Source organism: Oscarella lobularis, chromosome 5, assembly GCF_947507565.1.
Source record: "Oscarella lobularis chromosome 5, ooOscLobu1.1, whole genome shotgun sequence".
Classification (NCBI taxonomy): domain Eukaryota; kingdom Metazoa; phylum Porifera; class Homoscleromorpha; order Homosclerophorida; family Oscarellidae; genus Oscarella; species Oscarella lobularis.
Window position 1 is genome coordinate 1406904 of NC_089179.1, and position 25813 is coordinate 1432716.

The following is a 25813-nucleotide window of genomic DNA, read 5'->3' on the forward strand; positions in this document are numbered from 1 at the left end:
AACTAGTTTGGTAACCAAGGGCGACCTGCCTACAGGAAGAGTACGAGTCCGTGCCGACGGAACGCGCGCCGGCCGAGTTTCAGTGGCACTCGTTGGCAAACCGAACGTCGTTGGCGTCGTGTCGAAATTCGGTACAGGGCCGTCATCTGATCACCGACGAATTGGGCTACGTGTGTAAGTATCGCGACGTGAAGCCGAACGGCTGCTGCAATATCAATCGTTACTCAACGAACCGGTTCACCTGTTCCGACTGCTTGGACAACGGTTGCTGTCAGGTTTACGAGCACTGTCTTTCTTGTTGTCTTCATCCGGACAAGGTGAGGGGGGAGGTAGAGGGATAGATAGGTAGAGAACTCAATACCCCATATTAGCAACCTTTGTTGAGAAGTATACGGAATCGCGCTGTAGACGCCCAGCACACGCTTTTCTCCTCAGTCAGAGACCAATTTGAGCTCTGCCTTGCCAAGTGCAGGACGTCGTCTCTGGTATAGAATGACCATATTGCATATCCCTCGCATCTAAACAGGCCTTTGTATGTATGCAGAGCGTTCAGCACGAGAATTCCTATCGCGATCCTCAGGCGAAGTATTGTTACGGTGCCGAGCAGCCAGAGCTTCTGCGAGGACCTATTAAAGATTGATAACTATGTCTTCGTTGTCTTACGGTTCTTCGTGGCTCGATTCTTGTCTCGCTGAGACGTCTCTGCCGCATCCGTCTTGGCTGCGTCTTAGGGAGCTCGTCGTGACCAAACTTGCTTTGTACGTTGAACCCTATCTCGATCGTCCCGAATTGCGACAAATGATTTTTGATCTTCTCGGAAACGACTTCGTGAAGAGGTTCATGAAAAAATGGCCCGACGAACCGCAGAGATTAGAGCCTCCTTTTATGGAGCCATCTCGCCGAAGGGAAACCGAGACGTTGGCGAGACGAACTCTGAATCGATTACTGACTCGAATTTCTACGGAGATTCCTGAAGCCAGAGACGACTTCAAGGCATTTGCACGCGATATGGTTTCTGACAAAGTCGATCAGGAATTGGTGAAGGTGCAAGAAAAGGAGGGCAAGACGTACAGTGAAACGTTGGGCTTTGCTTTGGGACATCTGTTAGATCAACATCCGCGTCATTTGAATCGCGTTTGCAGTCAGCTGAAGGGTAGACTATTGCCTGAATCGCTGCGTTCTAAAGTCTGGATGTTGACGATTGACGTCATGGTCGGAAAATTGGAGAAACACAAGAAAGATTATAATGAACGATGTAGAGAATTTGCCGATTTGATTTCTTCTCATCAATGTCTTATATCCGGTCTTATCCGTAAATCCGTTGAAAAGGTTATCGGTCTCTCTGATCCATTCTTTGTCTATTTTTGTGTTTTTGTAGGCCTTGATTGGAAGTACTGAGGCGGAACGTGACACTTGTTGTCAAGTGCTTGACATCCTGTATCGATACAACAAATCCTATGAACCCGCTTACGCATATATCGTTTTTCCTGTTGTTCAAGCGCTAGCAGGTTCGAACAGAGACCCGTCTGAAGCTGCGCCTCATAAAAAAACTTTAATTGTCAATAATCTTGTAGATAGCTGTGATTTACTCACAGTTGCTTGGATGTTTTCAGAGATTATCCTCTACTGTTTTTTCTCGTCAGCAACAATTGATGCTATTGCTTCTAACGTCATTGAAAAAATCAAAAAATGCGATTCCGAATTATTTGATCATTTGACTGATCACTATAAGGTGAACTAAATCAGAACGCGTCCCATCCCCTCATCTAGGACGAAGCCTTGTCAAACAGAGTGCTTCAGCGGCATTTGCAGAAAGAACTAGCATCCAAGTATACTCAGGTCCCATCAAGAAATGGATCACTCAAGTATATATGATAACCTCCTAGTTTCTTTCTCCCTTGTTATAGTGCAACGTTTTCTAGGGCTTTGTGGATGTTCTGAGTGGAAGCAGCCTCGTGTTTGCGTGGGACCAACTGTTCCTAAACAGCTGGAATCCCGTCTGCATGGAACAGCTCTGCCTTGCAATAGTCATTTTGCTAAAAAGTGATCTAATGAAGGCAAAGTCTTCGGAGGAGCTCTACGGCGTGAGTTCTAACAAAGAGCGCGTCTTGTATTTTGATGCAAGGAGATTATGTAGGCATTTTTTATTTCTAAAATTGATCTACGGACACTAAGGGCTGCTTGGATGCAGAGACAAGAGAAATTGATGAGTGAGTAAACGTAGTGAAACAACAACGACGACGTTTCATAAGTAGTCAGCGTTCCCCTACTTTTCTTGAATTTTCTTGTCAATGGCTTCCACGGTGGGGGGCCCTTGAGGAAGACCCAGCAGGGCTCTTTCGTTTGTCATGATACCTTCAGCCATAGCTGTAACAGAAGAGATTTCATAATCAAATATATGAGTTGGTGATCTCACTGACCAATAACTCTCGTTCTTTTTGTGTAATAGTTCAAATCAATTAAGTAGCCGAGAACGAACGTGAGCGGAAGTAAAGGCGCAAGCACGGCCGGTTTCTTTGAAACGCTGAATCTACCCATAATATACAAGTAGGAGGCTAGGAAATGACGTCATACTCTCTCAGTCTAACAGTTAGACTGTTAGTACATCAGCAGAGTCTAATTAATTACCCCCGTATCATTCCAAGTGCGGCGAGCGTGTAGAAGCTCCCGTACCAGTAGAGTTGCTCGCGTCCCATCGCAACTTGAGCTGCGACCATGCGATCGCGAATTTCCATTTGCATTTGGATTTGCCGCTTGAGCTGCGAATCGCGCTCGCAGTGAGGCAGTGTTTGCAAGGATAAGATCGCGCCTACTGTACCATCGCCGTTTGAGTTGATTCCATCACTTCTTTTTGCTTGTCCATCATCTTTTCCATGTTTTCGCTCATGACCGAGTCCATTTTCGACGTAATGGAGCCCATTTTGGAGTGAGTTCTGTGTTCTTCAAATGCCGGATCAAAACGTAGCGTACGCTAACTAACCATCAAATGTGACAAATCAAACAGCAGTGAAGTCATCAAACTACAGTTTCAGTCCTGGCATTCAGCAGGAATCGTAAACACGTCAGGATTCGGAGCTGTTGCATTGAAAGTGGCAAATTCGTAAACCTGCTCAGCCCCAGGGAAATGACGCGTTAAAATGACCGGAACGTTGGCCATTTCGGGATCGACTCCCACTTCTACTCTCACATCGGCCATCTGAATAGACGCACAATTGACAATGCCAAATAAACAATCAACAAACACTCACATCAGTCTCCCAGATATCAAGAGATCGACTGTGAAATTCTCTCTGACCAACGTACTCAGCTGTGCTCAAGAACTTCCACGCAAACGGCTGCTCACCCATCAGAGTAGTGTGAGTGCAATGTATCATGCTGTACCTAATACATCTCAGATGATGCCCAATCAGATATACAGGTATATGTCATTGTGTACTGACGCATTCACTTCGTATTCAATTTTCTTATCGTATCTAGTGAGACGATAAACGATTCGCTCTCGGTTTTCTTCTTCCAAGGTGTAATTCTCCAAGGACATGTTCCGAGAAAAATCGCGATCCCAGCGCCCTAGAAATAACCGGAGACAACTAGAAATAACCACTTCCGGTTTCGGCGAACGAAGTCGAAGCAACTACGATCTCAGACTAACTTACCGGCTCCGAAGTAAGTTATTTCGGGGTCATGAAACTCGACGCGAATCTAGATGAAAAAAGATGCTCTTTCCCGTTCGAAACAATGGGTAGGCCTACGCAAAGGGGAGGCGCTTACATCGGCGCTAAACGTTTCTGGAATTTGTGGCGGTTCTGGATTAGCCGCTCGCGCAGCTAGAACAAGAGCAAGAAGAGCGAGAACGGTGCCTACGAAACCGGACATTTACAGCGGAGAAAGTAAACCACACATGCGCAGCGAAGCCACGTGAGAAGGAGAAAGGTCACCACGAAAATTAGCGAAGGTACAGTGGTACAGTAGTACATAGACTCTTAGCGATCTTCGGCACGCTTGAGGACCTTGCTTGACGCTTTTCGTCATGATCAGGGGGTTGTAGCGTGCTAAATGAACCGAAATGCTCTGATACTCTCACGTCTCTTCGCTGAGCGTGGAGAAACTGCTCTTTCGGACACGCAATGCACGTTTTACGTAACGAATTTCTGCTTTTAGAGCTCCCAAGTCTTCTTTCTTATGGCCAGCGAAGCGAAAGGAGGTCGTTCAGCTTTGATACAGCATCTAGACGACATGAAAATCACCTACGAAATAGTAGAACATCCACCAGTGTTCACCGTAGAAGAAATGATGCCTCATTTGCGTCACCTAGAGGGTTCTCACAGCAAGAACCTCTTCCTAAAAGACAAAAAGAAAAAAGGCCTCTGGCTTGTCACTACGCTCGCCGAGAGGCAAATAAATTTGACAGAACTCGGCAAGAAGATCGGTGCCCCGGGAGGACTGCGTTTTGCTGATGAATCGATTATGATTGATGTATTGAATGTCGCCCAGGGATGCTGCACTCCTTTGGCTCTGTTCAATGATACCGAGAAGAAGGTGACGTTTGTGCTGGACGAGGGTTTTGTTCGTGAGAAGCACGGTCGCGTCTTTTTTCATCCCATGGTGAACGATGCTACAATGGGACTCGCTTCGAGCGACTTTGTTCGCTTTGTAGAATCGACTGGCCATAGTCCTGTTATTGTGAATCTAGACGAGTAGAGAGTGTGCTTGTTTCTCTTCGAGTTTTTTTGTCCTAGAGAGCGGATGTCAACTGTTAATTATCGATTATTAGTCACGTGCTTTTGCAAAGGGCGTTCCTCCTCGGAAAACACGCTGTGCAGCGAGGGCGACTTGGTACATGGCTGCTACAGGTAGATAGAACCAAACGTTCGATGTGTGTGCACGTCTTCGTAAACGCCGCTGGAGTCGAGGGCCTCCATCGGGGATCCCTCGGCATACGCGCTTTCTCGCGCATGCGATCCGCGCGGCTTCTCACCACAGCGACCCGTTTCCCTAGACGACGAGGCGACGAAACTCCAAAATCATCTCAAGCTGCTCCTGCAGCAATACAACAAACTCCAGGAAAAGTACAACGAGCTCGAACGAAACTACTCAACGCTCGCCGCCAACGCGGGACAGCTGTCGCCGGACCACTTCGTCGTTCGGCTCCTGCGCACAGTCGAGGAGCTATTCGATAGACGACTATACAGGTATGTGTATCCCTGGATGTTTATTACACGCGTAGATTCTATAGTCGTTTCTCTAGTGATCTCAAAATTAATTTTGACGAGCGTTCGTTGCACGGGCATCGCTTTGTCTTGGCTGCGAGAAGCGATCATTGGACCGAGGGCAGTCTGAAGGACATTGACGAACTCGATTTGCCTAGTGAGTGAGACTGTATAGTCTAGTAGAAACATTCTATCACTACTATTATTGACATTGAATAGATGTGAGCTATGAGGTCGGCTATGCTCTCATGCGTTGGGTGTACACGGACAAAATAGAAATCAAGTCGGACACCGATTTCACGTTGGATCTCTTGAAGGAGGCCGAGAAGTATCAGCTGATGGGTTTGAAGGCCAAGTGAGAAAAAAATTGGAAGTGGGTTGGGGGAGGAGTTTATAACTTTATTGATTTCTTGTAGGTGCGAAAAAAGTTTGACGTCGGCTGTGAACGTGAGAAATTGCGTCAAATTTTTTCAAACGGCCACCGACGTGAAAGCGGCGGAATTGAGAAAGTATTGTCTCGAAATGATAAGAACAAATTGGGTAAGCAATTAGCTTCAAGAACCTCTTTAATAGTTTATCATATCACGAGCGATTTAGGATCAATTGGATTCCGCCGCATTCGCCGACATGAAAGCGGAATTGCTTTTTGAAATGTTCAAAGAGAAGAGCCGTTATCCGCTCAATTTGGCTATCAGATACGAACGCGAAGACATAGTCTTCCTCTTCCTCGTGGAGAACACCTCACAGGTAAATAAAATAAAAAGTCATATATGAATCCATACAATATTTCCTACAGTTGCCAGCCAAACTGAACGAAGTGGACGAGCACGGCAACCTTCCTATTGAACTAGCCCTTCTCAAGTGCAGCGAGAGCATTGCTATGAAACTCGTCGAAAGCGGATGCAGTCTCGATATGCCGGACGGCGACGGGCGCTGTCTCCTTCACAAGGCCGTCTCGCGCGGCGACGAATTCGCCGCCTGTTTTCTCATCGAGCACGGCGCCGACGTTTACAAGACGATTGCGTCAACGAAAGAGACGGCGCTTCATCTCGCCGCCGCGTCGCACGTCGGCATGAGTCGCGTCGTGACGATGCTTCTGGCTAAGGGAGCCAATCCAAACATGCAGGATGTGAATGGACGGTAAAAAGAAAAAATGATCATTATTATTGTTGTTATTATTATTATTATTATCATTAGCACGGCATTGCATCGAGCCGTGACATGTCGCAATAACGTCGCTTTTGATCTCCTTCTCGGATGTACCAGGTATGAGACATTATTTATTTATTTATTCTAGTGGTGACTATGTCTCTAGTTTGGAACTGGAATTGCGCGATCACTCCAATAGCACCGTCTTGTGGCTCGCTCTCCAATCGGACATGCAGTCTCACTCGTCCCTCGACGACCGAACGAGCTTCGCCGTGCGTCTCGTGACGAGAGGCAGCAGTCCGGACGCCGTCGATCCGACGACGGGCAACTCCCTACTCCACTTGGCCGCCGAAGAGAATCTCGAAATCGCCTGCCTCTTTCTCGTCACGCATCGCGCCCAGCCGAACCCCGTCAATCAGCGCGGCCAGTCGCCGCTTCACATCGCCGCGACGAAAGGACTCGCAAAGCTATCCGCTCTCCTTCTCTCGCGCGGCGCCGATCCCAATTTGCAAACGCGTCGCGACGGCTCCATATCTCTCGACGTCGTCGACTTGCATTCGGAGCTAGAAAGTCTCACCAACTTGCAGCAGTCGATGTCGCCGCTCGTCGACGAAAAGTCGGAGAACAAATCCGGCGGCGGCGTAAGCGCTACGGACGGTCCTCTCATTTCGTTTGATAGTCCAATGCCTTCTGAACCGGAACCGAAGCCTGAGTCAGCGACGCCGGAAACTTTTACTGCGATGAATCCCTTCGATGCCGTTCTCGCCGTGTCGAATATAAATCCTTTCGATAGTCCCGCGGGAAGTCCCGCGACGCCGCAGCGAAAAGAACTGGCTAATCCTTTTGATTCCCCGCCGCCATCGCCAGCAGTTAAACCCAGCCAGGCGGCGGCGGCGGCGGCGGCGGTTTCCGCCGAGAAGAAGTCCGAAGAGACGACGATGATCGAAGAGAAGAGGGAGACGACTTCGGATGCGAATGGAATTAATCAGAAATTGGCTCTCATCGAGAATTTGGCCGCTCTGTTGCGCGAAGTGCCTCGACAGCACTCGTCGAATAAGACGCCGCTTCATTTGGCCGTTCAGAATCGACACAAAGAAGTCGTTCAAGTATTTCTGAATCATAAGAGTAAGGCTCCCTCTAGAAAAATATGGGGCTCCCTCGGAATATTTAATTTCTTAGCCAATTCGACTCATCCGGCTTACATTCGATTGAATTACGACGTGATGGACGGCGAAGAGCAGACGGCACTCGGTCTCGCCTTGTGGACGGGCCAGCTGGACGTGGCGGAGCAACTCGTCGCCGCCGGAGCCGACGTGGAGTCGAAAACTCGCCAGGGACTCACTCTTCTCATGCAAGCGTTGTTGCGAGGCGACGGTGCGAGCGTAACGTTCCTACTCGACAAAAGAGCTGACGTGGGATCGACGTAAGGAAGATCGGTACTAATAGTTCAATTAATTAATTAAAAATCTGACGTTTAGTGCTTTTGATTTGTCCGCACTTCAATTGGCCATTCACCTTCGTTTGCCGGACGTCGTCGACGCTCTGTGCAAACACGGTGCGAATTTGAATCAGGTCGATCAGAAAGGCGATCCTCCGCTCTGGGTTGCACTGCACACGAAGCAGGATGAAATCGCCGCCGCTCTCGTACGAAAAATATCGCTCTTGACGTCGCGTCGTTTCTATGTCGGATTTTAGGTTGTGCATCGATGCGACGTGAATATGTGGCACGTCGCGCCGGGCGGCTATCTCCGCACGCTCGTTCATCGTGCCATCGAAGATCGGAATTCGGACGCCGCCTGTTTTCTCATACGATGCAACGGCTCCGACTTTAGTCGTCCGCGTCAAATTAACCCGTCGCAGAGGACGGCGTTGCCGCCACCGGAGGCGACCGACGGCAGCACGCCCATTCACATGGCATCGGCTCTCGGTTTGGATATGGTTGTCCAATGTTTGATGGAGCATCAGGCGAATGTCAACGCACGGGTACGGAAAAAACGCTGGTTCGTATCTTGACTATAAGAATTTCCTTATGCTTTTGTTTAGGATGCTGAGGGAAGAGGGCCTTTTCACGTTGCCATATTGAACAAGCAGAAGATGTGCTCACAGCTTCTCATGAGTCATCCCAGCATTGATACGAGGTTGCAGGACAAACACGGGCGCACTCCGTTTTCCGCTGCCATGACCGTGAAGGACAACGACGCCGCCAACATGATTCTGAGCCGAGATCCCAATGCCGCGCATCAGGCGAGAACGAATACATTGTAGAAAGATTTTTTTAATACTGTCTGATTCAGATCGATAACAAAGGGTTCGGTTTTATGCACATTGCCGTGCAGAAAGGCGACGTCGAAAGCGTGCTCTTTCTCATGAGCGTCGGCGCTTCGGTGAACGAACGAATACAGAATGCAACTCAGCTGGCTCCTCTTCATCTGGCCGTCGAACGAGGCCTGGAGATCATTTGTCGTCACTTGGTAAAACTTTTATTACCTGATATATCATAGGCAGCATTCTCGTCTCTATCAGTTGTTGGCTGGAGCTGACGTTACGGCAGTAAATCATCACAAGCAGACTCCTCTTCATGTGGCCGCTGTCAGCGGTCACGCTGGCATTGTTGGTATTCTTCTCGACAACGGAGCTGATCCCAACGCTCTTGATGACTCGTATAACAACGGTAAGGAATACCAATTTTTTTCTGGGCGATAAACAAGGAATAATCCTTTCAGTTTTTCACGTTGCTCTCTACTTTGGCCACCTGAACGTTGTTAGGAGACTTTTGGACTCCAACGTGACGGTGGATGCAGTCAATATGAGGTTTATTGTCAATAATTGGGTATCGTATTTTCGACGGTACGCGTTTTCAGGGGCCAGACTCCTCTGCACATACTCAGCGAACAAGCCAAGGACAATGCCCACGTCATATTTGAAACGATCATGGAATGCATACCCCATCTGAATGTCAACGTTAAAGACGCAGAGGGAAATACGCGTAAGTTAGAGAAAGAGACAAAACTAAAAATGATTTAGGGTTGAGTTGTGATTAGCTCTATTGATGGCCTACTTGAGTGGGGCTGCTACTCTTTGCCGCTCTCTGATCAAATGTGGAGCTCACCCAGGCATTCCAAACAGGCACTCGGTCACCCTTTTCAATGCACCCGTTGCTACAAAGATGCTTCTTTGGAAATTGCTAGGCACGCGCGTCTCGCGGAGAAAGAAGTCACACTTTCAATTTCTCCTTTCTTTAGATATGCTTCCACGAGAGCCGGAATGGATGGACGGGTCTGTTTGTCAGAATTGCGGTACGAATTTTAAACTCACGACAAGAAAGCATCACTGGTAATGCGAAAAAGTGACGTCGGTGCTCTTTGTTTGGAAGCATTTTTGTGTAGCCGTCACTGTGGCAGGCTATTGGATGCCAAGTGTTCGCACAGGCAAATTCCTCTTATCAAGTTCGGTCTCATGAAGCCGGTACGAGTGTGCGAAGTGTGTTTTGAAGTCCTGACATCTGGAGCATCGCGATAACATCAGATAGCGTTATTATGCTAATATTACGTGTGCTGTGAAGAGGCCCTGTGAGGCATGCATTTTAGATCACGAACAAATTAGACCAGTGACGTCATAGTGACTTCACGTACAGTAACACCGTACAGATCGAGAACATTTTAGATCACTACTTTTTCACACCATTAGGAGAACTATGACCGTGTCGCGTCTAGTTACCCGTTCTGACGTCGCCAGCGTCTCCATTGTGCGCTAAATCTTTTGATCTAAAATGTTCATGATCTAAAATGGAAGCTGTGTAAGCAGCTTCCATTTTAGATCAAGGAACATTTTATAACAGCGCCACTCTTATTTTCTTATATGCCCGTTGACGTTTGGACAGTGCCTAAAGAAAGTAATTCACCTGCAATCAGTGACAGAAATTTCTGGGTGATGCAAAATGTTCGTGATGTAAAATAGAAGCAGTGTAAGCTGCTTAGCAGCTTCCATTTTACATCAAAGAACTTTTAGAGCAGCACGAAATGCAGTTGAAAGAACGAGCTTAGTTCCCTACACTCGGATTGTATTTTGTACAAGCTGCTCTAAAATGTTCCTTGATCTAAAATGGAAGCTGCTTACACTGCTTCCATTTTAGATCACAAACATTTTAGATCAAGAGATTTAGCGCACAATGGGGACGCTAATGACGTCTGAACGGGCAACTAGACGCGACACGGTCCTAATGGTGTGAAAAAGTAGTGATCTAAAATGTTCTCGATCTGTAGGATACGTGATGTCACTATGACGTCACTGGTCTAATTTGTTCGTGATCTAAAATGCATGCCTCAGAGGCCCGTATGTACGTTGCGCAATACCTAAGGCTCTTGCATCAGCCCTTGTGACCACTCCTTGAGTGAAAATTGAAAGGAGGAGATACGTGCTGTAACGATACTGAAAGGGAAGTCGAGGGAAATCGATGTCAGAAACGACGAAGATGTGCTTTCTGAGTACGCTGCGCAGACACACGCACATTTTGGCTGAAAGTTTCAAGCTACGAGAAACGGTGGCAATTTTGCTCGAAAGGGGTGTTCTCTCGAGAGGAGAAGATTTCGACGTTATCATACCAGCACGTCCCACCGAACAAGTGTCTTCCTTGATGAAAGTGCTTGAGAAGAAGACCGAGTTCGAGCTACTAACGTTTGCTGAAGTGCTGCAGGAACGTCCGGAGACAAGAATGGTGGGAAAGACTATGCTTAGTAAGTTCGTCACAGTAGTGTTGGGTTTCCATTACAAGAATGTGTCTAGGAGAATGCGTTGATGAGAGCGCGCTCATGCGACAGAATATACTTCTACGAGCAGAGCTGGATTTGTGGAATGCAAAACGACAGACGTTTGAGGTGATGTCTTTGTTTATCAGTAGTCTGTTTGTTAAGATTTTTGCTACAGGTGAAAAGTGAACCTAGTTGGAGCAAGGTAGCATCTTTACAAGTGTTCACTGACTTGCAACACAAAATGGTTGCAAATGGCAGAATGGTGGTAATTTTTGACAAGGAAGCAAACGAAGAAGTGGAACGAGGCGATAGCTGGACTTTTATTGGAAGTGGTATTAGCAGTAGTCTTAGTGATGCACCTGCTGTCAGTGGTAATGATGCCACTCTTTTGCAAGCGGTGCCTACTAAGACAGCCTGCTTTGTACTGCTTCAAAATGAAACAAGAAAATCGTTTTCAATTAATGAGTATGATTTGGGCAACTGCAAGTGGATGAAAGAAATTGCAATTCCAGATGTTGATCAATATCAGTGGGTGTCAATTGCTGGAAGTGAGACGTTATTATATGTTCTGGGTGGAACAAAGTCTTTGTTCAATTGCAATGTGCACAAAATTAGCCTTTTGGCATACAACTTGGAAACAGAATACTGGCAAGACATCTGGAAAGGAACCCATAATCACTGTAACTCCACTGTGCTTGTGATAAATGATGCTATTTACCTGGTTGGAGGTTTTTCAGAGCTTAATCCCTCTAATGCCATCAGTGCCCTTGACCTAACGACATTATCTTGGAGAAGTCTTCCGTCAAGCAAAGCTCATGCTGCCACATCACAAGCTTTTTGCAATGGGTTACTTCTGACTGGAGGATATGAGAATCTCATTGACAGCCAGGTTAGTAGCTGTGTGGAATACCTTGATTTGAGAAGCTTTGGCTGGGCAAAAATGCCTTCAATGTCGCAAAAACGTGCCGGTCACGGACTTTGTGTAGTGCAAAATGACCATTTTGTTGTTGCTGGTGGTCAATGTGACTCAGGATCATTTCTCAACTCCGTTGAGACTCTTGAAGTTTACAATATTTGAGAAATAATCATTTGGATAGTGCATTGTTTTTGTTGAGAAATAATCATTTGGATAGTGCATTGTTTTTGATACGAAATAAGTGACCTCAGCTAAATTTTCTGCGTAGCCGGGTTTGCGACATCACGTGGGTCTTCATTACGCATTAGGTGTACGTCACGGTCACGCCAGCCAACGTGAATGGCACAGCGCTGGTCGTCGTCGTCGTCGCCGGGGTCGCTGTCGTCGCGGCGCTCTCCCGAGCCATTGTTAACGGCACGACGATTGCTACAGCCTTCCTACTCTTCCCTCAAAGAGGCGCTGTCCCTCTGCGTCGTCCCCGTGGCGGAAAAGATGTACGAATGGAAAATTATCGGTTGGCAGTGCCGCGATGACGTTGTAGCGGCTGCGGAAAAGAGGTACGAAGGAAGAGCTGCTGCGACTGTTCTACTTCGTGCTATCGAAATTCGTCCCCTTGCCGACGGGCAACGATTTCTTGAATACCTGGTCGAACATGCAGAAACGAAACATGCAGCACAACATGCATTGTCATTACACCTAGGTGAGAAAACAACAGCACAGTTCTCAACCGAACAAAGTACGGGATTTTTTTCATTTGCGTAGGCGTAAGATCACGACACGAGCTCGTGGAGCAAAACCGAGCACTTCGTGAAGAGTTTTTCAAAGGCAAAAGAGAAGAATTAGAAAAGGAGAGACAGATGATGGCTCTGCGGCTAAATCGGGCGGTTGCTGCGGTAAGGAGACGTGTTTGACATTGCAATTCCGCATTTTGCTACTTTTAGGGTAACGTTTTCTGGAAGATGTTGCCCTTTATTGTGACGTCTAGTTGTTACTACGGAAGCACGGTGGAAATTGATGGTATAATCGTCGCTGCAAGCCCTGCAACAGGAAATATCTACATGCTTGACATCACCCTCGGTTTCTCAAGAATACAGGAACGCTGCATTCCGCATGAAAGGTGCGAGCTATGCCTTATTGTCCGTTGCCACGAGAGGTGCTTCGGCCTGGTGAAGAACAGTGAGAGTGGCCTTACTGCTATTTATCACTTTGATCCTCTAAAATGCCAATGGACTCACGTCACCCAATTACCACAACACCATCAGCTTCAAGCGGTATCAGTGACGTCGTGGACGACTGAAATTATCGTTTCCGGCGGCTTTTCTGTCTCTGAAGACGGCTGGACGCCCAGCACTCTAGTTGATAAATATAATATTATGACAGGTGAATGGAGCCGTCTGCCTAGCATGTCAGAAGGCAGGTGGGCATTCACGTCAGTGGTTGTCAAAAACCAGCTTATCATTGGAGGAGGAATGACTTGTCGTCACCAGCGATCCAACACCATTGAAGCTCTTTCTCTTGACAACCCTGAGAAATGGAAGAGCTTGCCTTCTACTGCCTGCTATGGTTCTACGCTGGTGGCACTTTTTGACAACGTTTTAGCAACTGGCGGTTGGGCATCACCTGACGAGCGTTGTAATACCGTCCTCAATACAGTAGAAGCTTTAGATGAAAATTCTGCCAAGTGGTCTCCCATTTCTTCAATGGTACACAGCCGAGGCTCTCATGGTGCTTGTGCTACAAAGGACGGTAGTGTAGTGGTTGTAGGAGGCACTAACGATGAGAGCTTCCTTGGTTCTGTCGAGGCTCTTTGTGCGCTCAAGTGAAGAATACTGTTAGTCGTCATCTGGCGTTGAGTTCGTCATTCAGCTTTGAGCTCTTGATTCTGAATTCAAGAGTTGGCCAAAAAAACTACACGGTTTTTAAGACTTCTTAGTTCTGAATGAGACCGTTTATTGCGTACGCGGTTTTGTTTCAGCGTTTATTCGAATTCACACCAGAAATAAATAGTTCAGTATCTCTTAATAGAATATAGATCCTCGAGATACATACCAGGATAGATACGAAACAAAACTACTCAATATCTAATCTTATGCATTCATTGTAAAGCATCGATTAGTTCTTGAAAACTCGTGACAAACCAAGGAGCCTCTTCCTTGACCCGTTGCCGAATCCTATTGCCACCAAAACCAATGAACGTATCCTAAACAGAAACCATTAGAACACCCAAATGACACAGCAAAGAAACACTCACAGCTGGAGGATAGGCTTCCATATCAGTTGCTCCGTCGCCTATCATGACCAAACTTGAAAAAGAATTAGTGACCTGGTATACCGTTTATAAATTTTATAATTATTTACTTTTTGTAGCCAAATTTCTGTTTTAGCGATTGGACCACGAATTTCTTTCCACCCGAGTCAGACGTAAGCCGGCTTTCGTCAAACCCACCAAAATCTCCTACAAACAAAAAATTAATTAATTAATTAATTTGATATCATTGTCTGTTCACCATTGAAGAAGAATCTCAACCGATTCGCAAAAATATTCTCCTTGGGAATGTTAAGTCGCTTCGCCATAGGAGCAATCAAACTCTCGAAGCCTCCAGACACGAGATAGACGTCCACGCCCCTTTCACGCAACAAAGCAACTAATTCCCTAAAAAGGAAAAAATCTGTTTGAAAAAATCAAAGAAAAGGACTGCGTGGAAACTAACTCAATTCCAGGCGAAAGCCGAGGCGGATGCGTCGCAAGAAACTCCTCCAACTAAAACACAAAGCATCTGACCACGTGGGCACCTCGGGGCCGGAAGTGGGATACCTCGTCGCGCGTTAGATTGATTATTTTCAGTCTTTCCGTCAAAGCGACGCGAAAGGACATCGCGCCGCCCATCGCCTTCTTTGTCCTGCTCGATAGACGCGTTCGAGAAAAAATCTTTTGGGAAAAAGTCGCTGCCGAGCTCACCATTCCTTGACCCGTTCGCCGACGCCGCGAAACGTCGCCAAATCGTCTATTCCTTCGTCTTGGCACACCGTGCTGTCGACGTCGAAGCAGACGGCGTCGGCCGAACGCCACACGTGAATCGCACCGCACTCCGTGCCGTTCATCATCGTGACTCGTTTGATCTGCGGGCTTTGGGAAAGTTTCGTCGCGTGATGACAACCTCCCGGAGAACTATGACGTCGTCGACGAGTTTGTTGTGCACGTACGTTGTTGTCGTTGTCGCTGTCGTGCTTCCTCCGGTCGATAGTTGCCCGGGATCGATAGGTTTCGTTATGCGACGCTTTCTTTACGTATTCGATCTTGCTTTTTGCAATAGCGTGCGTTTCGGAGCCGTTTCCAGCGCAAGGAGTGCGCTACGGCAGCGGCAACTGTCCAGGAGATACAGTTTCATTCGAATGCAATAACGGATTCATTTTGCACGGCTCGTCGAAACGCCTATGCCAAGAAAACGGTCAATGGAGCGGTCTCAACGTTACATGCGTGGGTAAGGAACGCCCCTTACTACTCCCTTTGTTCTTTCCGCCCACTTTGTTCCCGTCACGCAAAGAGAAGAGTAGGAGGGTCTCGCATTTGAACTCTATCTTTCCTAGAGGGTGGAAAGTACTGGGCATTTATAAATCAAAAAGACAGTAAGTGATAAATGACGTCATATTTTTTCATCGACGACATTTTTTGTCTTGCAGATCCGTTCAAATGGCCCGACTACTATCCCAAATGTGGTGGCACGGTTCAATCTCCAATCGACATTTCGACAAACGACGTTGTCGTCGATAAGAGCCTTCTAGATAATCCACTGCAGCTTAGCGACTTTGATTCTCTTCTGGCAACAACGTTCACGAATACTGGAAAGTCGCCGACCGTTGTGTTGGACGTTGAGAGTGGGCAGAAAACTCCTCAAATGACAGGCGGTCCGCTTGCCGATAGAACGTATACCATGCTGCAGTTTCACGTGCACTATGGTAGCACAAGCAATTTGGGATCAGAGCATACTATTGACGGAAAAGAATATGCTGGAGAAGTAAGTAATATACGTTGATTTAGATAGGATAGCTATATTGATATTGCTCTCTGTCTATAGCTTCATATGGTGCATTGGAATAGTGACTGGTATAATAGCTCAGATGAGGCGATAAGTAGTCCCAAGGGTTTGTCCGTGCTAGGCCTTATGATTAAGGTAAGAAAGAACGAATAATGATATTTGATTCTAAACGTAGACTGCCTTCTGAAGGTCGGCGATTCGCATCCTGAAATTGAGAAGCTGAGTCGTCAGGTTCAACGAGTCGAATATGAAGGTTTGTTGGTTTTTGCGTCTCGTTGGAGTGGAATTTTTATCGCTTCTCTAGGATGGTCCATGTCTATGGCTAACGTTCAGTTGTCTGCAATGCTACCGAAAAGCATGGACTACTACACATACACTGGATCGCTGACCACTCCTCCGTGTGATGAGACGGTCACGTGGATTCTAATGAAAGAGCCCATCACTGTTTCTTCTGAACAGGTGAGATCGACCACTGTCAGGGGAATTTTCAACGTCGGTACCACATATTTTAGCTTGACGCGTTTCGCACTATTTTGCGTACGACAAATAGCTCTGACAAAGCAGAGCTAATGCAGAATAATTACCGCCCCCCTCAGCCACTCAACGGCCGTTCCGTCTATCTTGTATCGTCTGGAGGTTACAAAGCTACGGTGGCAAGCGGTGTTCTATTTTTTATACTACTGGTTATTGGTTTTCTTTTGTAACTGTTTTTTAGCGGAGCACTTTTTGCATGTTCAACGGGTTTCTCTTTTGTGTTTTTTTCGAATAGTCTTTGGTTGACGCTGCGTTTGCGAAACTTGAAAGCGAAGAGTTCGTCAGGTACCTTGAAATAGGCGTGGTTTGACGCGCGTCCATGCGGACATGCATCACATTAGTCACATACTGCGCGCCCGACTTCCTTTGTGTTGCCCGTTCCATTTAACCTGAAAGCGAAAGCTTCTAGTTGATGGGGTGCGTACAGTCTAATGTCGTACGCATCCATATGTACTACGCTTAATCTAGCTCCGGTGGACACGAACCCACATCCGCTAATCTTATACCGGGTAACCGCTCGACAAATGTACTGTATAATAGTTAGCTCCACACACACACAATTATTATAAGGTCATGCACCGACGCCAGGAGTGGCTAATTGATTCAAGGTTACTGAATAATCAAGCTCGACGAGCGGAGGCGAACTCGAAGAGAAACCCCATGCAGAGTGTTCGGGTGCATGGTGAATCGATTGTTCGAACTCCGCCCCTATACATGTACAGTATATGTATATAAAGCCTCTCGTTGAAGTGGAATTTTTATCGCTTCTCTATGGGATGGTCCAGCGGTGTTTTTAGCGGAACACTTTGTGTGCATACCTTTTTAGGTAGCGACCGGATGTCGGGGTGTCACGGTATGTGAAGCTCTCAACGACGGCCCTCAACGACTCGGAGGAATGAAGCGAGTCGTCCGAACAAATCGACGTCCGCACTGCGTTTAGGTAATTTCCGGTAAATCAAATCAATCGCTCCTTCATCTATATAAAACCGTCAGTGTTTGTTCAAGACTGAGTCCACTGCCAGTGCCGGAGTGATCCGGAGTCCGCTATATATGATGTGTTGGATAGGATGTTTAAAGATTATAAAACGGTGGATCTTTGCCAAGCCAGACCGTTCAGTGCAAGACAGTAAACAAATTCAAAACGATTATTTAGCGATGGCATTTCTTGAAATCTTGGACTGCCAACAAGAAATACTGGACGACCAAAAACGTTTAATTCTTCAGGCAAAAAACTGATTTTTTCAGTGACTCAATAATTTTAGTACATGGTACATGTGCTGTAGTACAATAAATTTAGTGAAAAGAATCTTTCTCTAGTCTAGACTTACACGTGATGCATCACGTGGCGCGTACTGTAGGCAATGGATCGCCCTAATGAAGAACGACTTCTAGCTCAATTCTGCTCGGAAGACGGCGTGAAAGCCGGGTCTCCTTTTGATCTACCAATTGACTTGGTCGTCGACAAACTCCAGTCGCTGTGCAACGCAGTCTTAGCGAACGTAATCGACCGTTCTCTGCAGTTCGAGTTGTCGCCCTCCAATTCCCTCCTCTAAGGACGACCCCATACCGTACTTATTCTTCATCAACGGCATCGAAATATCGGAAACGATTCGCGACGCCCTGAAGGACGGCGGCGAGAGCACGGAAAAGCTTCTCGAAATCGTCTACCAACCGCAGGCCGTCTTTCGCGTCCGAGCCGTGACGCGATGCACTAGCTCCCTCCCAGGCAAGCCAAGAGCCGAGACACGCGTCATCGCGATAACGTTTACGCTCTCACTCCAGGCCACGCAGAAGCGGTCATAGCTGTAGCGTTTAGTCCAGACGGAAGGTGAAGTGAAGCCAAGACATTGCTTTCTGATTCGTTCAACAGTTGGCTAGACGGTTAGCTAGTGGGTCGGGAGACACTACGGTTCGTTTCTGGGATATCAATACGGAGACTCCAGAGTTCACTTGCAGAGGTAAAGGCAATGGTATATGGCGTGACCAAGTGGCGTGGAAATCGAAAGCAATTGTCTGGCTTTCGTACATCAGAGGTCAAGGAACACCTGGTGTGCTCGCCAACACGGTTGCGCCACTGTTGATACTTAGCTGCAGAGTGTGACTTTTTCAGGACACAATCACTGGATACTGTGTATTGCTTGGGCACCTGATGGTAAAAAACTCGCATCAGGATGCAAAAATAGCCAGGTGAGGAAAAACGAACGGATGACCAGTGACTAACAACGCCAAATTAAATAAATTAGTATACGGTGTTGAGTGCAGTTACTGCATAGGAACCTAACATTGTGTGTAGATTCGAGTCTGGGATCCTGTAACTGGAAAGCAAACCGGAAAGGCGTTGTCTGGACACAAGCAGTGGATAACGTGGCTTGCATGGGAACCACTGCACAGGTAGTGCCTTTCAAAGAAATGAAGAAATATTTTGATCGTCTACTGTGATATAGCAGTCCGGAATGTCGTCATCTTGCTAGTGCATCGAAAGTAATTGCGTTTTTGTCTTCGGTCGTTTTGTATATGTCTTTGTGCCTTGAGGACGGGACAATTCGTATATGGGACGTGACGCTTGGATCAACCGTTCGAACGCTATCAGGCCATACGATGTCTGTTACGTGCGTCAAGTGGGGTGGAGAAGGGCTACTCTACTCGTCATCGCAGGATCGAACTGTCAAAGTTTGGAGGCCATCGGACGTAATAACGACGATAGTGGAACGTAGACGTAAACACCTGTTCTCTTCTAGGGGATTCTTTGTAGAACACTAACGGGTCACGCGCACTGGGTATATATAACGAGTCCGGATTCTACATCGTCCTTACTTTTGACGTTTTCAGGTTAATACGTTAGCTTTGAATACGGATTATGCTCTAAGAACGGGTGCTTTTAATCCGGCCAAAAGAAACGAAGTGCCAAACGGAACGCGTATGAACGTTTGAACGAGAAGTGATTTACAAATAAATTGATCTGTTATATTATAGCTTCTGAACTTGGCAAGCTGGCATTGACACGGTATACAACGGAAAAGGTGTCAACATGATGGCTTGGTAGACTTGGAGTTGGCTTAATGTTTGGTATAAGGGCACGAAACCAGAGTTATTAGTGTCTGGTTCAGACGATTTTACCTTGTTTCTTTGGAATCCAAGTGAGAGCAAAAAGCCTATTGCTCGAATGACAGGTGAGCGTCTCCAAGTATAATAACGTACATATGAGATGATTGCTTTTTTGATACAGGTCATCAGCAACTCATCAATGAGGTTCTGTTTTCACCCGACGGCCGAATAATTGCTAGCGCCTCGTTCGACAAGTCAATCAAATTGTGGGACGGCAAAACCGGAAAGTAAGAGAAACGTGAATAGTAGTTGGATGCTCCGCTATATTTGCAATGGAATCCAGGTTTCTTGCAGCGTTGAGAGGACATGTCGGTGCCGTTTACCAAGTAAGAAATGTGTGGTCGTTCTCCTTAGCAGATTGTATAGTTGAGTTCTATTTGAGATTGCCTGGTCGGCTGATAGTCGACTATTGTGCAGTGGCAGTGCAGACAGTACACTAAAAGTACAATCCTCTGTAACCAAATCCAACATTTCATTCAAACGTTTTTGTCGGTCAAAAGATATGGGATATGAAGACAAAGAAATTAACGATGGATCTACCAGGTCACGCAGACGAGGTTTTATTTTCTAATTCAATCAATCAAGCAATCTAACAAAAAGGTGAACAGGTTTTCTCTGTTGACTGGAATCCAGATGGAGAACGCGTTGTCAGTGGAGGACGAGACAAAGTCCTAAAGTTGTAAGCAAAGGAAGGTCTATTTGTAAAGTTTATCAGTGTACTTTGTAGATGGAGGCGGTAGTAACGCAGAAAAGAATAACATAATTTAGCGCGTCGCTCGTGTCACGTGAACTCCATTGTTTTGAGCGTGAACGTCTATCTCTCTCAAAACATGTGCGGCATTTGGGCCGTGTTCGGTGCAAAATCCGACGTAAAAGGACTCTGCTTGCACGCAATGAAGGTGGCTCATCGAGGTCCGGACGCATTCGCGATCGAGTCGATTCCCGCCTTTGCTCGCTCGTGTCTCGCCTTTTATCGCCTCGCCATCGTCGGCTTGTCGCTCGGCATGCAGCCGATGAAGCTCGCCGCTTATCCGCACCTCACGCTCATCTTCAACGGCGAGATCTACAACTGGAAGGAGCTCGGCGATCGCTACGATCTCCCGTACGAAAAGCACTCGGACGGCGAAGCCATTATTCATCTCTACGCTCGCTTCGGAGCGAGCGAGATGGCTCGGATGCTTGACGGAATCTTCGCCTTTTGCATTGTCGATACGAAGGAGAGAAAAGTCGTCTTGGGTCGAGACCTCTTCGGTATCAAACCACTATTCACATTTCAAAACGAAGGTAATCATTGAATAATTAGTTACTTAGAGAAATCAGGGTCTCTAAGTAGTAATCATATAATAGGAATGCTAGCACTATGTTCTGAAGTCAAAGGATTGATTGAACTGCCTGATAAAAAGGACGCCATAATTGATCACTTTCCTCCTGGTCACGTGCAATCTTTTGACGTCACCGAAGCCGGCGATGTCGTGCCTGGCGAAAAAACGCCGTTTCTTCGTATAGGAGAGAGCGACATATCTGATCTACCCACTAACGATCCATTGGCCAATATTCGAAATCTTCTCAAAGAGGCTGTGAAAAAGCGTCTCATGTCAGACCGACCCATTGGCTGCCTCCTATCCGGCGGACTCGACTCGAGCCTCGTCACAGCGCTATCTGTCGAATGCATGAAAGAACGCGACGCCAACTATCGCATTCCAACGTTCTGCATTGGACTCGAAGGAAGCGTAGACATCAAGGCGGCACGCATCACGGCCAAACACTTGGGCACGGATCACCACGAAATCATCTTGACGCCTCGAGAAGGCTACGACGTCTTGCAAGACGTCATCTACTCGTTGGAAACGTTTGACATGATCGTCACTCGCGGCTCGATCCCCATGTATCTCATATCAAAGTACATAAGAGAGCATCTCGACACGCCCGTCATCATGTCCGGCGAAGGTTCCGACGAACTGTGTCAGGGCTACGAATGCTTTCGCGAATTCGCTTCCGCGTTCGATGCCGATTCGAAGTCGAGACGTTATCTGAAGGATCTTTACCTCTATGACGTTCTGAGGGTCGATCGGGTGACGTCGGCTCACGGTCTCGAGTTGCGCGTTCCTTTTCTCGATAAACGCTTCACGTCGTATTATCTGTCGTTGTCGGCGAAAGAGCGCTGGAATGAGAAAGGAATCGAGAAGCATTTGCTGAGAAAAGCGTTCGACGGCACCGGCTTGCTGCCCGACGAAATATTGTGGAGACCGAAATTGGGATTTAGTCACGGGGTGTCGTCGAAGGAACAGACGTGGTTCGGTCTACTGGAAAATTTTGCTCAAGACAAGGTGCTCTCTATCCTGCGTTATTTATTTATTTATTTTCTCAAATGTGACGTTCCTTGTAGGTTAGCGCCGCGATGTTGTCGTCAGCCGGACAAACGTTTGAAGGTGTTCAACCGACGACAAGGGAAACGTACTATTACAGGCAGATTTTCGAAGAACGGTTTCCCAACTGCAGTCACCTTGTTCCCCACTACTGGACTCCGTAAGAAGGATTAGCCGCGAAAGCGGAGGTCTAACTTGTTTTTTCCGGACTGTTCTCGTTGATATTTCTCATTTGCACATGCAGGAAATGAGAGGAATTCGAGCTCTCTTCGGTGTCGAGAACGGAAACGACGTCGAGAAATGTCTCCGACTCTATCCGAGAACGGCGAGCGAACGCGAGCGGGGTTTTGATATCGCCGCGCTAGTAAACGCTTTCCAATCGCACGACTATCCTCATCTGAGCGTGGCCTACAACGGGGAGATCTACAACCGGCGTCAGCTGATTGCTACGTACGGATTTCCTGACGAGAGCAGTGATGCCGATTTTCTCCTTCGCTCGTACTGTCGGGTGGGAGTCGAGGAGACGGCCCGAGCATTGGATGGCATATTCGCTTTCTGCATAGTCGACACAAAACGCCGAACCATTCATTTAGGCAGAGATACGTTTGGTGTCAAGCCGCTGTTCTCTTTCTACCAGGATGGTACGTTATATGTTAGTCAAGCCGGATTTCTCACGTACAATACCATCTTAGGAAGACTCGGTGTTTGTTCCGAGACAAAGGGGCTCATTGACGTGCCATCCAGAAATGGGGCTCCTATAGATCATTTTCCTCCTGGACACGTTCAGTCCTTCGAGATTACCGATACAGGTCGGATTGTGCCGGGCGAGATGAAGTCATTTCTGAAAATAGGTGAATGCGATTTGTCCGGCTTGCATCTGTCGTCCGATCCGTTGGCTAACATACGGTACCTGTTCAAAGAGGCGGTAAAGAAGCGTCTTCCCGAGAGTGACGTTCCCGTCTGCTCATTTCTGTCTGGCGGACTCGATTCCAGTCTCGTGGCGAGTGTCGTGGTCGAGTGCATGAAAGAGAGGGGATTCAAGCAGAAAGTGAAGACCTTTTCAATTGGCACGGAGGCGAGCTCCGACATCCAAGCGGCGCGTATCGTAGCCAAGCATCTGGGCACGGATCACCACGAAATTCCCATTCCTGCAGAGAAGGGACTCGCTGCCATGCGAAAGGCAATCTATTTGACGGAAACGTTCGAAGTCGTCACTCTTCGCGGCGTCGTTCCCCAGCTCTTGGCGTCGGAATACGTCAAGGAAAAGATGACAAAGCAAAACGTCAATCCGATTATATGTTTCGCCGGTGACGGAGCCGACGAGCTTTCTCAGGGATACACCTACTTTTTCAACGCGCCGTCCGCCGCCGACGCCGATGTCGAGTCGAGATGGTTACTCCAGAGTCTCCATGTTACCGATCTTCTGAGAGTCGATCGAGTGACGACCGATTGCGGAATCGACGTTCGTCTGCCGTATCTGGATAACTATCTCACCTCTTACATTTTGTCTCTGCCGCCCGAAGATCGTCAGCCTCAAAAGGGATTCGAAAAATATCTAATTCGAAGGGCTTTTGAGTGCACCGGTTTGCTGCCGGACAAAATTCTTTGGAGATCTAAAGTGCTTTTCAGTGACGGAGTGTCGACGAGCGAAGAGAGATCGTGGTTCACTCTTCTTGAAGAATTCGTTGATAGGCAGGTCAGATAATCTTGGAGAAGTAATTGGCAGTACATAAGTAGTAAAGTACCTAAATAGGTCAGCGATGATATGCTGGCTGCCGCTGGCGCGAGGTTCGTGGATGGGCTTGTGCCCCAGACAAAAGAAGGCTACTACTATAGAGCATGCTTTGAGGAGAATTTTCCTGGGTGCAGCCAACTGGTTCCGCACTATTACAGTTCCAAATGGACAGATCATTAGACTGACGACGTAACCGTGTCCGTATATCTATATTCTAATGCGCCGCGTGCTTGTATTCATTCCCAATTGTGCTTCCCCCAGAGGTCGTACACGTGTACGCGAGATGACGTCAAGAGCACGCGCCTAGCGCATTTCCCTTCCAGTTGACCAGAGCACTTCCTCCGATCGAACTATGTGCGGCATCTGGGCTCTGTTCGGCTCGGACGACGACGTCCAAGCGCTGTGCGTTCACTGCCGACGCGTATCGCATCGCGGTCCGGACGCGTTTCGCATCGAATCGATTCCGGCCTTTCCCGACTCCTGTATCGGCTTCCATCGTCTCGCCATCGTCGACCAAGTGTACGGAATGCAACCGCTAAAAGTCAGCGCCTATCCCCATCTCTGGCTCATCTACAACGGCGAAATCTACAACTGTCGCGACGTCGGCGAAAAGTTCAATTTTCACTACGAAACGGGCATGGACGGCGAGGCGATTCTACATCTCTACGCGCGATTCGGCGCCGAGACGATGGCTCGCCTGCTCGACGGCGTCTTCGCTTTCTGCGTCGTCGACACGAAAGAACGACAGATTCATCTCGGACGCGACATCTTCGGCGTTCGACCTCTATTCACGTTGCACGACAAAGGTAGAGTAGATAGAGAGGGGGAGGGGTGAAGACGCCTACGGTTTAGTAGGAGAGGCGCCCGAAAAAAATATTTTTTTCTGGGAAGGAGGGGGAGCTTTGAAAGAGACTGCGTTTTTTGTTGGGGATGGGGTTCCTAAGAGGAACTTGGTGAATACTACAGTATGTTTTCAGGTATGTTGTCCTTGTGCTCTGAGGCAAAAGGTCTCATCGATTTACGACAACGCAAAAGTGACGAACTGATTCGTCCCTTTCCACCCGGTCACTTTCACTCGTTCACCGTTTCCGACAGCGGTCGCGTGGAATCCATGGAGATGAAACGATTCTTAGCCATAGGTGGTTCGGATTTCACGGAAGTTGCCCGCATCGATCAAACGGACACCGCCGCCAATATTCGTCTTCTACTCAAGGAGGCTGTGAAAAAACGTCTGATGGCAGACCGTCGAATCGGTTGCCTACTCTCCGGCGGTCTCGACTCGAGTCTCGTAGCGGCACTGCTCGTCGAGTGTCTACACGAAGCCAATTGCAAGTACAAAGTCCAAACGTTCGCCATCGGAATGGAGGGCAGTCCGGACGTGGCCGCCGCTCGCGTCATGGCCAAGCATCTCGACACCGAACACCACGAGGTCAGCTTCACGCCGGAGCAGGGAATCGAAGCGCTGCGCAACGTGATTGGCTCCCTAGAAAGCTTCGACATCACGACGATTCGGGCGTCCGTTGGAATGTATCTCGTTGCCGAGTACGTGAAAACGCAGACGGACACGACGGTCATCTTTTCCGGCGAAGGATCCGACGAACTCTGCCAGGGTTACATCTACTTCCACAAGGCGCCGTCGGCGCAGGAGGCGGACGCCGAGTCGCGTCGTCTACTCCACGATCTCTATCTCTACGATAATCTGAGAGCCGATCGGACGACGGCGGCGCACGGGCTCGAGTTGCGCGTGCCTTTCTTGATAAGTTTTTCACGTCCTATTATCTGTCTTTGCCCCAGGAGGATCGTCAGCCGAAAAACGGGGTCGAGAAGCATTTGCTGCGCAGTGCATTTGCTGGAAACCGGGCTCCTGCCGGACGAGATTCTCTGGCGGCCAAAGGAGGCGTTTAGCGACGGCGTTTCGTCGCAGAAACAGTCCTGGTTCAAATTGCTTCAGGAAAGTGTCAAGGACAAGGTCGGTTGAATAGAGTGGAGAGCACGTATTTTTTATTATATGTTTTG

General features: G+C 47.7%; 12 protein-coding genes across 14 annotated transcripts; 9 read left to right on the plus strand and 3 right to left on the minus strand.

The window, feature by feature from the left end:
* Positions 1-371: 371 nt before the first annotated feature.
* LOC136187622 (uncharacterized) lies at positions 372-2646 on the plus strand. Its single transcript, XM_065975260.1, has 8 exons — positions 372-485; positions 545-1329; positions 1379-1508; positions 1575-1732; positions 1791-1865; positions 1923-2084; positions 2138-2210; positions 2450-2646. The coding sequence occupies exons 2-8, from the start codon at positions 646-648 to the stop codon at positions 2461-2463; spliced, it is 1296 nt and encodes a 431-aa protein (XP_065831332.1). The 5' UTR covers positions 372-485; positions 545-645; the 3' UTR covers positions 2464-2646.
* LOC136187631 (plasminogen receptor (KT)-like) lies at positions 2130-2955 on the minus strand. Its single transcript, XM_065975268.1, has 4 exons — positions 2819-2955; positions 2629-2759; positions 2421-2530; positions 2130-2367 (listed from the first exon to the last, which is right to left on the minus strand). The coding sequence occupies exons 1-4, from the start codon at positions 2918-2920 to the stop codon at positions 2267-2269; spliced, it is 444 nt and encodes a 147-aa protein (XP_065831340.1). The 5' UTR covers positions 2921-2955; the 3' UTR covers positions 2130-2266.
* A 12-nt stretch (positions 2956-2967) lies between these two features.
* Positions 2968-3915, minus strand: LOC136187629 (uncharacterized). Its single transcript, XM_065975266.1, has 5 exons — positions 3769-3915; positions 3654-3699; positions 3441-3567; positions 3249-3381; positions 2968-3196 (listed from the first exon to the last, which is right to left on the minus strand). The coding sequence occupies exons 1-5, from the start codon at positions 3871-3873 to the stop codon at positions 3029-3031; spliced, it is 579 nt and encodes a 192-aa protein (XP_065831338.1). The 5' UTR covers positions 3874-3915; the 3' UTR covers positions 2968-3028.
* On the plus strand, positions 3466-4778 carry LOC136187630 (prolyl-tRNA synthetase associated domain-containing protein 1-like). Its single transcript, XM_065975267.1, has 2 exons — positions 3466-3952; positions 4159-4778. Exon 2 carries the CDS (start codon positions 4180-4182, stop codon positions 4696-4698), a length of 519 nt encoding a protein of 172 aa, XP_065831339.1. The 5' UTR covers positions 3466-3952; positions 4159-4179; the 3' UTR covers positions 4699-4778.
* A 10-nt stretch (positions 4779-4788) lies between these two features.
* LOC136187616 (rabankyrin-5-like) lies at positions 4789-9941 on the plus strand. The gene is made up of 20 exons (XM_065975250.1): positions 4789-4850; positions 4997-5189; positions 5246-5364; positions 5427-5562; positions 5624-5747; positions 5805-5954; positions 6004-6347; positions 6405-6473; positions 6523-7481; positions 7536-7779; positions 7835-8000; positions 8052-8339; positions 8400-8600; positions 8651-8827; positions 8880-9027; positions 9080-9167; positions 9218-9342; positions 9398-9544; positions 9599-9689; positions 9743-9941. The coding sequence occupies exons 1-20, from the start codon at positions 4838-4840 to the stop codon at positions 9873-9875; spliced, it is 3915 nt and encodes a 1304-aa protein (XP_065831322.1). The 5' UTR covers positions 4789-4837; the 3' UTR covers positions 9876-9941.
* A 672-nt stretch (positions 9942-10613) lies between these two features.
* LOC136187623 (RING finger protein B-like) lies at positions 10614-12276 on the plus strand. Its single transcript, XM_065975261.1, has 3 exons — positions 10614-11089; positions 11139-11230; positions 11280-12276. Exons 1-3 carry the CDS (start codon positions 10810-10812, stop codon positions 12180-12182), a joined length of 1275 nt encoding a protein of 424 aa, XP_065831333.1. The 5' UTR covers positions 10614-10809; the 3' UTR covers positions 12183-12276.
* Positions 12277-12319: 43 nt separating this feature from the next.
* LOC136187620 (uncharacterized) lies at positions 12320-14062 on the plus strand. Its single transcript, XM_065975256.1, has 3 exons — positions 12320-12720; positions 12783-12913; positions 12962-14062. Exons 1-3 carry the CDS (start codon positions 12360-12362, stop codon positions 13841-13843), a joined length of 1374 nt encoding a protein of 457 aa, XP_065831328.1. The 5' UTR covers positions 12320-12359; the 3' UTR covers positions 13844-14062.
* On the minus strand, positions 14023-15165 carry LOC136187626 (phosphoserine phosphatase-like). Its single transcript, XM_065975264.1, has 7 exons — positions 14980-15165; positions 14836-14920; positions 14732-14781; positions 14528-14673; positions 14379-14475; positions 14272-14323; positions 14023-14220 (listed from the first exon to the last, which is right to left on the minus strand). The coding sequence occupies exons 1-7, from the start codon at positions 15123-15125 to the stop codon at positions 14116-14118; spliced, it is 681 nt and encodes a 226-aa protein (XP_065831336.1). The 5' UTR covers positions 15126-15165; the 3' UTR covers positions 14023-14115.
* Positions 14914-16887, plus strand: LOC136187624 (carbonic anhydrase 1-like). Its single transcript, XM_065975262.1, has 8 exons — positions 14914-15282; positions 15335-15502; positions 15609-15647; positions 15702-16036; positions 16097-16192; positions 16247-16310; positions 16362-16516; positions 16570-16887. The coding sequence occupies exons 1-8, from the start codon at positions 15171-15173 to the stop codon at positions 16759-16761; spliced, it is 1161 nt and encodes a 386-aa protein (XP_065831334.1). The 5' UTR covers positions 14914-15170; the 3' UTR covers positions 16762-16887.
* A 1061-nt stretch (positions 16888-17948) lies between these two features.
* Positions 17949-22226, plus strand: LOC136187054 (notchless protein homolog 1-like). Of its 3 annotated transcripts, none has more exons than XM_065974565.1 (18): positions 17949-18090; positions 18146-18317; positions 18374-18419; positions 18470-18549; positions 18702-18778; positions 18885-18982; positions 19036-19072; positions 19124-19279; positions 19330-19368; positions 19421-19508; positions 19565-19611; positions 19665-19761; positions 19818-19923; positions 19980-20022; positions 20079-20138; positions 20197-20253; positions 20305-20375; positions 20424-20555. In XM_065974565.1, exons 1-18 carry the CDS (start codon positions 17953-17955, stop codon positions 20434-20436), a joined length of 1425 nt encoding a protein of 474 aa, XP_065830637.1. In that variant the 5' UTR covers positions 17949-17952; the 3' UTR covers positions 20437-20555. The 3 variants fall into 3 exon arrangements, with proteins under 3 accessions (XP_065830637.1, XP_065830638.1, XP_065830636.1); XM_065974566.1 differs by having other exon boundaries at positions 19039-19072; XM_065974564.1 differs by lacking the exons at positions 17949-18090; positions 18146-18317; positions 18374-18419; ... (11 more) ...; positions 20079-20138; positions 20197-20253 and adding exons at positions 21044-22023; positions 22083-22226 and having other exon boundaries at positions 20307-20375; positions 20424-20980.
* Positions 22227-22300: 74 nt separating this feature from the next.
* Positions 22301-24050, plus strand: LOC136187057 (asparagine synthetase [glutamine-hydrolyzing]-like). The gene is made up of 3 exons (XM_065974567.1): positions 22301-22703; positions 22755-23758; positions 23816-24050. The coding sequence occupies exons 1-3, from the start codon at positions 22301-22303 to the stop codon at positions 23975-23977; spliced, it is 1569 nt and encodes a 522-aa protein (XP_065830639.1). The 3' UTR covers positions 23978-24050.
* A 52-nt stretch (positions 24051-24102) lies between these two features.
* LOC136187835 (asparagine synthetase [glutamine-hydrolyzing]-like) lies at positions 24103-25806 on the plus strand. Its single transcript, XM_065975548.1, is given in 4 exon segments — positions 24103-24603; positions 24775-25548; positions 25551-25654; positions 25656-25806. Coding segments are annotated over 4 exon segments (1452 nt in total). The 5' UTR covers positions 24103-24149; the 3' UTR covers positions 25776-25806.
* Positions 25807-25813: the final 7 nt, after the last annotated feature.